The sequence below is a fragment of the Coregonus clupeaformis genome, unplaced genomic scaffold (assembly GCF_020615455.1).
Source record: "Coregonus clupeaformis isolate EN_2021a unplaced genomic scaffold, ASM2061545v1 scaf1867, whole genome shotgun sequence".
NCBI classification, from domain to species: Eukaryota; Metazoa; Chordata; class Actinopteri; order Salmoniformes; family Salmonidae; genus Coregonus; species Coregonus clupeaformis.
The window spans coordinates 24,887-37,942 of record NW_025535321.1 but is presented as its reverse complement, the minus strand read 5'-3'; the positions used below and the strand labels follow the sequence as shown (position 1 = coordinate 37,942).

The 13,056-nt window shown below is 47.2% G+C and overlaps 1 protein-coding gene across 1 annotated transcript; it reads left to right on the top strand.

Moving 5' to 3' along the window:
- Nucleotides 1–9,235: 9,235 nt before the first annotated feature.
- On the top strand, nucleotides 9,236–10,081 carry LOC121574674 (induced myeloid leukemia cell differentiation protein Mcl-1 homolog). Its single transcript, XM_041887212.2, has 3 exons — nucleotides 9,236–9,485; nucleotides 9,587–9,837; nucleotides 9,935–10,081. The coding sequence occupies exons 1-3, from the start codon at nucleotides 9,236–9,238 to the stop codon at nucleotides 10,079–10,081; spliced, it is 648 nt and encodes a 215-aa protein (XP_041743146.1).
- The last annotated feature ends 2,975 nt before the right edge of the window (nucleotides 10,082–13,056 follow it).

The following is a 13,056-nucleotide window of genomic DNA, read 5'->3' as shown; positions in this document are numbered from 1 at the left end:
TCTGGGGCGTGGGTGTGTGCAAGGGGTTCGTATCTCAGGACAGGACATATTACCAGAGTACGATGATGAGTACGAGTATGTTGGATGGTGTTGGTCAGTTACACTATGACCTTTGGGTTGAAATATACGTACGGCACACAAAAGACATTATAGAGGAAACGTTAGGGCTCATGCAAGTGGGGTCAGACAGGTCTTTAGTGTGTGACATTTACATCATATACAACAACAGCATTCAAATGCCATCAGCCGTGTTTGAACAGTACCTAGAAAACGCTACTTACTTAGGAGAGCATAGGCCACTTATTGGGACCTTGGTCTATCTAACCACTGAAGGGTGTTCTAAGAGGGTCTACATTCTAAACGTAAGGTGATGGATATGGGTTTAGGAATGTGTTATCGGTAACAGTTTTAGAGCACCTTTGCTTATTAGCCTTGGTTGGAGTTTTGAGCTGGGATGAGCTGGGTTGAGCTGTGGCTGGACACAATAAACACAGTTGAATGCAATGCTGTTGTATAAAGGGTGAAGATGATATGTACTAGTGTTTACACTCAACATTAGGAGTCCTCAGATAGGCAAATGCAAACCCGTAACCGAAATACCATTGACGGACGTCCCTCTCCTATAAGTGTAACAGCTCGGACCGCCCCCATCAAGTCCAGGAGGAAACAGCAACTGGTCGCCTTGGAAATGTTCAGGGACGAGCAAGACTGCTCTCCGGTTACCTCTACGCATCCCCAAGTGTTCAAGTTCCCCACATTGGACTTCGGTATGCCAGTCATGGGTAAGGTCGAACTGGAGCGAGCCCTGATGGACCAATTGTATCTGCACAGTACAAACTCTGCAAACGACACGGGGATAGATCACCCTAACCCTCAAGAGCTAACCAGTGATGTTATCACAGACTACCAGAACCATAGGCTGGCATCCGTTAGCTGGTTTGCTAACGTCATACCATTCGACTTGGTGCTCTCCGAGAACAATCCCTCTGTCCTCATTCCGGCTGTGAATGTCATGGACAGATACATGACCACCTGCGCCGACCTAGGTGAGGACCTGAGTGAGCTGTTGAAGAACATTGGTAACATCCGAGCGGCATGTCTGTCGCTCTCAATCAAGATGCATGCTGTGTTCACTGCATTCGAGCTAGAGGACTTGAACAAACGCAACGGCTGGGTACACAAGGCATTGGTTATAGAGTCTTCCAGCGACACGGGTAACACCAGTTTTGATGTCTCGATCTTGTCAGATATAAAGGGGATACAAGAGGCTGAGATGCGGATAATTAGCAGGTTGAGAGGGGCCGTGTTCCCCTCAAACGGTGAGAACACAATCAGTATACTGTGCAAGTATCTAATCCTGGAACACCTCAGTGGGCAAACTACCCCTTCCCTGGAACCTGCCCAGGTCCTGAACCTACGTGCCACAGCAATATCGAGCAAGCTGTTATTAAAATCGGCATTGGACATCAGGTTGTTACGCTTCAGGAGATGGAAATGTATCGCTGTGTGCTGCATGCTTGGGGTTACGGAGGTGTGCGTTACGACTCCTAAAGATGCGCTCCATGTGAAAGAGAGTTTACTCATGGTCCTGGAAAAGCTGAAGCCTGGAGAGTTCACACATAAGGAGCTGTGTGACCTTACTGAGATATTGACCCAGGGCTGTGTGGTGTGCAGCAGTTCGTTTGTCAACCGTGATTCGTACTGTTCGCTACGTAAGATATCGTCCATGTCATGCTCTGAGTGTAGGAAGAACCTTCCTTTCCGGGGACAATGTGCTTGGGGTGAGACTGGAGACCTGAACAGTGAAGGACCCCGGGATAATAAAGTTGCGCGTTACTCTGTGTAGTGTACTTACACTTGGACTATACGTGGCCTATACCTGGACTAGACTGTATACTGCCTATGTAACCCATGATATGTAACCCATGATATGTAACCCATGATATGTAACCCATGATATGTAACCCATTTCTATATGTATGTATATTCATGTGACATGGCATACAAGAAAGGAAATATAACTCAAGATATAACACACAAACGTACAATGTGTCATGTGTCAAACACAAGGTTTTATTATTCAGACAGGCGCAGGTGCACTACACCCATGATGAAATTTATGTATAACCTACACTTCAGAATACAACTGCTAACTAAATGTAACACATCATCCACACATCAGTCATATGTAGGTTAGGAGATAGGTCATGGTCAAGATTATGGTTCGGTAAAGCAGGCCCCATTGCATCTCCAACAGACAAGCTTTACCTCACTGCAATGTGTTCACCCATACTATAAGCATCAATGTGCACAGCTACAATACAATCCACCCACCACCCCGGCAAGGGGTTAATTTGACGCTTCACCGTAAGTGTTAGGCTTCACCATAGGTGTGATGCTTTGCTCCTTGGTTGAATGGTCTGCTCCTTTGTTGGACAGTCCTCTCCTTGGTCTGATGGGTCTCCCCTTGGTACGATGGTCCTCTCCTTGGGCTGATGGTCCTCTCCTTGGTGGGATGGTAAGGTATAGGTTGAATTGACAGTCCTTTGGTTTTACATTAGGGCCCCACCCCTAAGGGCCCTAATGTACATAAGGCAACTAAGATTGCCACTACCACACAGTTTACCCAGCTCTACCAGAGTTTCAACCAGAGTTTCATCTGATAGATGGGTCTATACACAGCGCCAGGCTCTGCAGTAGCACTGACTGTGCTTCTAGGCCTAGTTACTACAGGACTGAGCCAAGGTGAAGATATGTTATACTTCACCACATGGACAGGCAACGGGGAGAATCTGATGCCCCACATGAATGCTATCAAGGAACAGGCTGAGGGCTGTCACAAGAACAGACTGGTGTTGGACTCTGGGACAATGGAACACCTTAAAAAGAGCGGTGTTGTGGAAGGCAGTAGAGTTGTCATGGAACTGGATACGGCTGTGTTCACTAAAGCTAAAGAGCAGATAACACTAAAGAATCCCAGACTCGCGGAACAAGTGGACCGGTTGTACGACAATCTACAGGGTGCGTATGAGGACTTTAGAGGTAACAACTTTTATGCCTCAGCCTCGGACATCCTGCGCTATGTCGCTTTCACTGCGTACTCCGATCAAGCTGACCGGTTGGTGTATCACGACGCAGACGTTAGATTCAAACCCTTAGACCATGAGCAGCAGACAAACCTGGAATCTGGTGCGGACATGAAGGTGGCCATGGTAACCTCTACCAAGCGTAAAGATCAATCCCTTGTCGACCAGCTGTCATTTGTGGAACCAAGTTACTTCTACGAACTCACACCCTACGAGTACCCACAATACACCCAGTTCAACTCAGATTTGATCTTCATGCGGAAATCCGCTGCTACACGGTCTGCCGTGGCGATCGGAGCGATGCAGCATAAGACTATAGCTGCAAGCCAAAGATCGATAGTCGAGAGGGTCCTGGGGACTGAAAAGACTACAATGACTTTACATGACGCTATTCGGACAACTCACCCTGATGAAACTAGGTTTGTGCTACCTCCCGAAACCTTTGGGTTACTCTACGGCCAAAGGACCCAGGGCCTAGCTGAGTATACTACGGCGAGTCTGAAACGTGCCTACGTGGCAGCTGTAGGCCTCCACCCTTTGGACATGCTACTTGCTAGAGAGATGAATGCCAAGTACACAGCTGCCCGTGCAAGTTCAGAGTATGTAGTTGATGGTGAGAGCTACTTCAGAATAGAACCAAGTATCTTTCTTCGTACCCTTCAAATGAAAGGGGATATCACGACTAGGAAGACGTTCCTTTCGGAATCTGCGCTCAACCCGGCTGATGTCGGGGCCGTATCTCGGCAAGACGCTCGAAACTGGTTTGGGGTTTCCCAGGGCGACTGTCCGGATGTGCCAGTGTATAGTATGGCAGAAGAAGCTGCTATCAAGGTGTCAGATGTCACCCCTTTACATGTGAGACCCGCCAGTCCCGAATTACCTGAAGGTGAGATAAATATAGACATGGGTTCGCTCTCATTTGGTTCCAAAAGAGAGCCTCTCGTTGTAAACCCAGAGACGGAACCAGAAGCTTTCGAGAGAGGCATAGCAGCCTGCGGGATCAACAGTAAGCGTCGACGCAGGGCTGCGTCGCGCTGCTCCCTGTATGAGGAGGAGAACTTCTCTACCACGCACAATGGAGAGTTCCTGTTTAAAGACAAGTGGCATGTGAAATTTACAAGAGAAGACGGGTCTCTAAGGATGATAGTCGAATCCACTGTCAACGCCAGGAATGTAATCTCCCGAGTGGTCACCAAGATTCCAGCGGCTCTCGTCAAGGCGTTTGTACAGAAGCGCAAGGCAATTGTGGAAATGGGTCGCGTGCAGCTCGAGAAAATTATGGGCAACCCTGAAGTAGAAGTGGCCATGAACTTCATGATGTCCGAAGCTCACAGTGCCATCCCCAGCGATCACGGACGAGCTGTGAAGCGCATGGGCTCTGCGTACGCTCGCATGGCCACAAGTGGCCCTAAGTCGCAACTGGCGGTGAAGGCTTGGGTCCTTGGAGCGCGAGCCTACGGGGTGTTCACTAACATTGGGGCCCTAGTGTACGGAGACCCCTTGGCAAAGACCTTTGCTGCCTTGGATCTTAGTCAAACCGTGAACGGTTTCATGGCTCACAAATTGTCTCAGTACGCAAAGACCAAGGCTCTAGCTGAGACCTTGGAGCTGTTGGCTAACAACCCGGTCATGAACATGGCCGGTACAGCAGCTAACATTTTCTTCTTTGCTCAGAACGTACGCAACGTCGCTGATGGACACCACAGTCCTACGGACTACTACTGGTTGACAAGATCCTCCATGCAGATGCTAACGCTGATGTTTGAAAGTCTCAACCCTGCGATGTTACCCATGGTGTCAGTGGATGTTCTAGTGACCCTCATAACACAGGGGGAATACGCAAAACACATGACATGGTCCGTAGCTAACAAACTGCCTCTTAGCACTAAGGACATGTGGACTTTGGGGGCAACGTCTTTTTTCGGCTCTAGATCATGGTTGGAATACTATGAGAAGGTGGCCGACTTGGAGCGTGTCAACAGCCAATTTGCAAACTCTCTGGTTGACGCATTGCGCACAGTAAACGTGGTAGTTGGCTTCCCTTTATCTACAGTGATCAACGAGTGGCACAATCAACACAGTCAGGAATGTGTAGAGACATCCGTCGAAGTGTGGCCTGTGATGGGGGACTCTACTAAGCACGACCTGTCTCAGGCCGATTTTTCTATGGAGCAAGGCGTGCCCCTCAAAGAAGTGTACATTGGGAACATCGAAACCCAGCAGCTGTGTTACAACCTGGCTGTTAGAAACTGCTTACACCTACAACAGTCTGTGTTTCACAGAGCCATGGTGTATTTGGGAAAAAACATCGGCGCTTTGCCTACCAATGAAGAATGTGTATTTTATGATCAAAGTATACCCAACGCCACTGACCCATGTGGTAACTTGGCCAAATTTGTAGATGACACAACTGAGAGACAGCGGTTGGTACCAGTGACCACAGAGCACGGCGATCCGCTTATGGAACCACAACTTAGGGCTGTTAGTGTTAATGCGTACGAGGCCAAGATGATATCACGCCCTGTAGGATGGATGAAGGAATCCCGCAAGTGTACAGCCTTAATGAATGTCAAGGATACACGCTCACCCTTCCTCACAGCCAGAGCTCGGGATGCTAACATCTTCAAGGCACATAACTGCAGTTGTCTGAGACAGTGTATTACACGCAGGTATATTGCCACGGATAAAGACGAGGATGTCGTCCAACCCTACGTGTTTAGGAAAAGGGGTCCGGAAAGCCAAGAGCTAGTACTGTACGCAAATGCTCCTATTGTGAAGAAACCCAGACGTAAACACCTAAAGGTTGAAGACATCAATCGGTATTACAAGCCGTTGGTAGCTAAGGCCGACATGCCTGCGATTATTGTAGTGGATGGAGGAGGCGTATATAAAGGTGCTACAAATGCAGCCAACATATTCCTTGTATCCCAACATGCTACAGCTGCCACAACGGGAGGCTTAGGTGTTGATACCGTGATCATCGGCAATCCAGAGAAGAGGCTGTCGATAACCATAATGCGAGATGAGAAGAAAAGTAAAATCAGGGGCAGCGATATTACCCTCGTACCCATATCCATAGAGAGCATCAAGGCTGAGAAATCCTCCGCTAATGCTGTGTTGGAGCAAAGAATGGACCTGCACCTAGGTGCCAAATGCCGTGTGGTGTTGTGTAAGGGGAGTGAGTTCAGCACACTGGAACTGGGACCACTCTCCACCGTTATAGTGAAGGCTCCTATGACCCTGACTCTTGTGGTAGCATACGACACTATGGGTGTGGAGGTGAGCGCAACTGTGGACGTGGACGATATCACCTTAGTCTTACGACCGGCGACTAGCCTGTTGCCTCGCCCTGACTACGTGAAGCGTGCATGCTCTGTGACAGATGACGGACTGTCTTTACATGGAGGAGCGGTGCTTTTCAAGAAGGGGAGCTCAGCCGTGTCTATCGACCCCGATGGAATCATGTTGACTTGCAGTGTTACAGGTGATATGGTGTATCGAAGTGCCTACAAGAATCTGAGTACCAAGGAAGGAGAGGAGTTTAATGCCCAGGTCTGGAGGGAGAAGCTTGATGCGCTGGTTCGCGCAGGTCTGGATGACATGACTGTGACAAATCCAACCGGGGTTAGAGTTGTGGCCACCAGAGCCAAGCGAACAGTACTCAGGATCGACAATACCACTACAAGTATTCACCAGAGCTTCGGTCAGCAGCGCTCGATTGCAATGGACTTGGTAGTGGATCTTGACGTGACCCACTGCGACCTATCTTTGTACGGATCTGGGTCCCCTATCACCTATTGCTGTATGGGTTCGGATTGTTTCCCAATGGGTGCTAGGGATGTAACACACTGTGACATAGTGATGACAGGAGTGACTCCGGATGGATCTAACTATACCACCCAGGTGACCGTTACCGCTAAAGGTTTTGGGATAGTCGCCGTAAAGGGTAGAGAAAGCGGGCGGTATGAAACACCGGAGGGATTGGAACTGCATTCCAGCCTCCACGATGTCAATACCGTTCGAATGGTGCTAAGTGAAGATGTGACTGTGGTGTTCAGAGATCAGTTCTCAGGGATGGAGAGGGTTATACCCGCACACTACGGAGAGGTGTTTCTGAAGAGGACCTACGACGACGAAGACCTGTTGATTCACGGTGTTGAAATGATGACTCCTAGTTGGTAGTAGTAGCCCAAGCAGCAATGTGTTAATGTCTATACAGTGGTAGCCCATGGGTGGTATCCCTTCCTGACGTACGTACATACTGTTTGTATTGTTCCATAGTGGCCAGTCCACACCGCAAATACATAACTGTTACATACTGTCAATAAATGTTATAAACATGGACCATTGTTCACATGTGTCATATTGCACGGTTGACACATTCATTCATTCATACACTAACATCCACAAGACCCGTAGGGCCCATTACACAGTGAACACAGTGACCTGACTAGCCTCTCCATAGGGTGATATGTCCGTTCGTGGATGATATGTAGTATATACACAGCAGGATAGTATATAAATAGCACCACACATCCCTGTATCACCCATTTACATTACAGCAAGAGAGTGTGTGATATACCTCAGCAAACCATGCAGAACCCAGGCAATATACCTCAGCTCGTCCCAGAAGTTAACATAATACAGGGTGTACCCAAGGTTCTGTACGTATCTGAATGTCTCCTGGACATGGACAGCCACAGCGACAGCAACCTTAGCCGAACTCCCCGATACATGTGTCCAAAAGACTTTGGTGTAGCTAAGACGAATGAATTGGATGTGTTGAACAACACTAATGTCATGACACCCGTGCCTGGGAAGTACGACACGTACATGTGTAACGATTGTAACATCGTACTGTCCGGGTACAAAAGAGGTGACCCTGGATTACTTCAACATGTGCATAGTGGAGGAGGACAGTGTCTGTACATTAAGGCTAAGTACAGGGGTCGTGAAAAGGAACTTTTCATCACACAGGGGAAGCTGCGGTTCCAAAGTGGGGGTCTAGCATTCCCGGATTTCGTGTTGTATGCAACTGATGGGTACGTTGCTATTGCCGGGACCAAACATTGCATTATCTGCGCGTGTCAGTATGGCGAAGATCACTACATCGCATGCCCGGAGATGGGCAACCGCATCAAGACAACCCTGAAGCATTTGAAACTGGCCATGTGTATCGACACCACTCCTTTGTTCATTCCAAAGAAACGACCCTGTGTTAATCATTTCAGCAGATGGCAGAGCTACGAAGGCGAGAACTTAATGCACTTCGAGCATGACTTTGGTAGAGCGGGAAAACGTGCCAACATGTGGCACGTTGACGGTACGGTTGACACTTACAAATGTTCCCAGTGTAAACTGGAAATCAAAGACTTTGTGGAGAATGACACCTTACTGGGTGAGCACATCTATCACGTATATGACACAGGAGGCAAATGTCCATACATCGAAGAGAGGTACAAGCATCAGGAATTTAAGATACAGTTCATACTGGGGAATGAACGGTGCAGAAAGGGATGGATCGCGTTCCCGGATTCTGTCCTCAAGGACTCTTATGGGTGCACTAGAATTGGAGGCATGAACTGCTGTGTTATCTGCGGTGCCAACACTCTAAAGGGACAGAACCTACCCATTCAGGAACATCAGCCTAACTGTGATGAAATGAAAACCTCACTTCGGTTGATGCTTAGGGATATGATATTCATAGAATGAAAACTATGAAAGTGACGTTCAACACCTTTCTCTGGCTGTACTAATTAATGTATGGTAGTTTAATTCAAGTATGGGCCTAGTATGTGGCATGCCATTTAATAAAACTCCCTTGAATCAACTGTGTGGTTACATCTGTCTCTTCGGTGGTTCTCTTTTGTGGTGTTTGCGTGGCAGAATGCATGAGGTGTACCTTACACTCAGTGGTGTGATGGTGTGTCTTTGGCTACTTACTCTATAAGCATGTAGATTACAGTATGAAAGGGAATTTGGCAAGGGTTGTCCTAGACCCTGTCATCTATGTCTCACTAAGTCTCACTCTCTCAGTGACAGAGCTTGGGTGACTATCTATCTCCCCTGCTAATTTCAAAACTGTTCATCCTGACTGGTTGGTGAAGAAATACTTAACCACAGGCTACCAGGCTTCGATAATTCTCAAAATGAATAAGGTGCAACATCAGCAGCAGCACACCGGTGATGTTGCTAACCAGGGCAGCAACAGAGCACACAGAGCATCGTTCGGTGAACCTGGAGTTGATCTGCTGGACACCGAGACCATGCACCTCATGAAATGTCTCCTAGGAGAATGTACGGGAGTTTGGAAACAAAGCCAGCACGAAAGCAAAGCTCTGTCAACAATGAAAAGGGTTGTGGGTCAGGTATTGGAGAGACACAGATGTTCATACAATGGTATGTATTGCTTGTATATGATACCTAGTGTATGATACCTAGAGCTAACGTTAGGTACACAGGTTCGCTACCAATTGTAACATGGTTCTGGACATTCCAAGGTATGATCAACAGACTTTCATTGGATGACAGAGGGGATGATGTGAAGTTCATCGGTGTAATAGCTACTAGCCTCTTCGACGACGGGACCGTCAACTGGGGCCGTGTTGCAAGCCTGGCAGCCTTTGGGTGTGCGGTGTGTCAGTACTGGACGGAGAAGGGTAGAGAGGACTGTGTGGAGCGAGTGGGAGATGAGATCTCAGCTTACCTGCTGACTGACCAGAGGGACTGGCTGGTGAAACACAACTCATGGGTAAGTTAACTGAAGGCTGCCTAATGCCTGACTGAGAGACGTTATTCCGATCTAATATGTTGTAATGTTGAAATCTGAGTTTCAATTCTTTTTCCAGGAGGGCTTCGTGGAGTTCTTTGGCGTATCAGAACCGGAGTCCTCCAAATGTGACTCGACATTGAGTGACATACTCATGACCGTTGCTGCAGGAGCTGGGATTGTGGCAATGCTGAAGACATTGTTGATCATGGGAAAACATGTGTGATATTCCAGAGACCTGTGTTTTATTACTTTTGCAATATTCGGTTCCCATCCTTTACGTGGTGACTGTGAGTTTGGAATATGGAAGTGGACTCGTAATGAACCAACCACGAACCAACATGTGTTTGTACTTGTCTCAATATATAGTATATGTACCACCACACGAGGGCATGTATTATGCATGGGGTCAAAGTATACAAATGAGGCTGCGTATCAACGTATACACTTTATTTGTTACAGTACAATCAGTATGGACATTGATTAATTATAAATGATTATACGTGATTAAACCATACCAAACACATATGTGTTCGTGTTGTGTCTAAGAATGAGTGTCTAATAATGACTGTCAGAGTCAGGGTGGCCGTGCTATGTACCAGCTCTGTACCACCACGTGATGGCAGCATACTTGGGTAACAGTATTGATATATAACTGTGCTTAAGGTACACAAGATAAGGATGTGTAGTAAAGCAACACGCGTTATAAATGATTGAACAAACCACCAACCTTAATTTGTCTCTGTTCAGGCAGGGGCTTATATCCTCTATATTATAACCGTACACGGATGCTTCAGGTATTAGCGGATAATGAGCCATGTGGGCGGACAATTCAACCTAGAGTGGATACTATAGCGTTGGGGGAAACATTTCAACCTAGAGTGGATACTATAGCCTTGGGGGAAACATTTCAACCTAGAGTGGATACTATAGCCTTGGGGGAAACATTTCAACCTAGAGTGGATACTATAGCCTTGGGGGAAACATTTCAACCTACAGTGGATACTATAGCCTTGGGGGAAACATTTCAACCTACAGTGGATACTATAGCCTTGGCTGGGGGTTAGACTAATGGGCAAGTGCACACCCCTTAGACACTCACACACTCCCAGAGTAGATTTAAAAGGCATTGTGTTCCCAGAGTGGAACCACAAACATACAGAAGCTCTCTACTGAACAACCTAGTAGACATGGACACACGGAGATCTGTCCGTTTAGCCTGTGTCAAAGCAACAGCCATGCATAGTTCACCTGACTGCAATTGCATACATCTGGCCACCATCACTACATTGATGCTACAGTTGATGCGGGATTCGCCGACGTTCACCTTCAACTCTGCACAGTTGACACTGAATTTAAACAACAGAGGCAATCGCAGGCTATATGACGTCCTTTGCTTGCTGGAAGGTATTGGGCTTCTCAGAAGAAATGGCAAGCAGTACACACCCATGACACAATGGTATCAGATGCCGAAATTTAACAATGCCAGCATGAAAAGTACCATGGGGATTATTTACCGGCATGTGCGCACTAACCCAGGGGTGTTCGACATACGGCAATTGGCTGACAAATTCAAAATTCAACTTCGCAGGATGTATGACATCTTCAGTGTCCTGAGTACACTTGGTGCTTTGACAAAACAACCCCAAACCGAGGCCATAGGATGTTACGCAACCGCTAAATGGCCACAGTCTGATTCTTCTGTGCTCTACTGGATACATGCTCTGGATAACATCTGGGGTGACCCGCCTGAAGTACAGGTTGTCCACAGTAACTCACCACCAGAGGACTTGTGGATTGACAGTGATGATTCAACATCTGATGCCATCATAGTCATCCAGACAGACTCCCCTCAATTCCTCGCAGTGGAGTCCAGCCATACCACTAGCTACTGTTACGACTGTTACAAAAGCAAAGTGCAGTGTATGGACACTATGGACATGGAAGCTGAAGTACAGGTTGTCCACAGCGACTCACCACCAGAGGACTTGTGGATTGACAGTGATGATTCAACATCTGATGCCATCATAGTCATCCAGACAGACTCCCCTCAATTCCTCGCAGTGGAGTCCAGCCATACCACTAGCTACTGTTACGACTCTTACAAAAGCAAAGTGCAGTGTATGGACACTATGGACATGGAAGCTGAAGTACAGGTTGTCCACAGCGACTCACCACCAGAGGACTTGTGGATTGACAGTGATGATTCAACATCTGATGCCATCATAGTCATCCAGACAGACTCCCCTCATTTCCTCACAGTGGAGTCCAGCCATACCACTAGCTACTGTTACGACTCTTACAAAAGCAAAGTGCAGTGTATGGACACTATGGACATGGAAGCTGAAGTACAGGTTGTCCACAGCGACTCACCACCAGAGTTCTTGTGGATTGACAGTGATGATCCAACATCTGATGCCATCATAGTCATCCAGACAGACTCCCCTCAATTCCCCGCAGTGGAGTCCAGCCATACCACTAGCTACTGTTACGACTCTTACAAAAGCAAAGTGCAGTGTATGGACACTATGGACATGGAAGCTGAGCGCTTTCACTTGCGCTTTCACTTTGACGACCTATCGATGAACCTCTTTGAAAACACAGATGGCTTTACCAACACAGAGAGCCTAATACAACAGTCCTTATTGTTGTTAGATGGAGAATGTGACAGGCTGCTGGACTGTTGTATTTGACAACGAACCAAGCTATAGGTGTCCAACACACTACACACAGGAATGTTGTTTATGTCGGCACCAATATGTCTGTCTCTTATCCTCAATATGATCTGTACACTTCCCTACACTTCCCTGTAGGGAGTATATCATACTCTGGGTACAAATAAATAAAGTCTATATATTGATATACAAGGCCTATTCCTGTTGTGCTCTTCCTGTTGTGTGTACCCCGTATTGTATACATGTATCAGTACTGTTACTCAGTATGCTGCCGCCATCATGTGGGTGTCTATAACATTGCCACCCAGGTTGGCTGCCGGTTGATTGTGATAGGATGTGATGTGTACAGGTACAATACAGTACCAAACGCGGAACCAGGGACACAGGACAGGGACACAGAGTACATACATATTGTGTGCCAAGTGTTTTATTTGTTGTCAAAAGTAGACAATCAGTGCCGTGCTGCCACCATGCCAACCCCAAATAGCAATTTATGAATTTATGAGTAAAGAAAGCAGTATATCAC

Bases quoted from the DNA above. Each gene is read 5' to 3' on its own strand.
- LOC121574674 (XM_041887212.2), top strand. From the start codon at position 9,236: ATGAATAAGGTGCAACATCAGCAGCAGCACACCGGTGATGTTGCTAAC. The intron at 9,486-9,586 runs GTATGTATTGCT...GGACATTCCAAG, and splicing joins ACACAGATGTTCATACAATG to GTATGATCAACAGACTTTCA. The intron at 9,838-9,934 runs GTAAGTTAACTG...TTCTTTTTCCAG, and splicing joins TGGTGAAACACAACTCATGG to GAGGGCTTCGTGGAGTTCTT.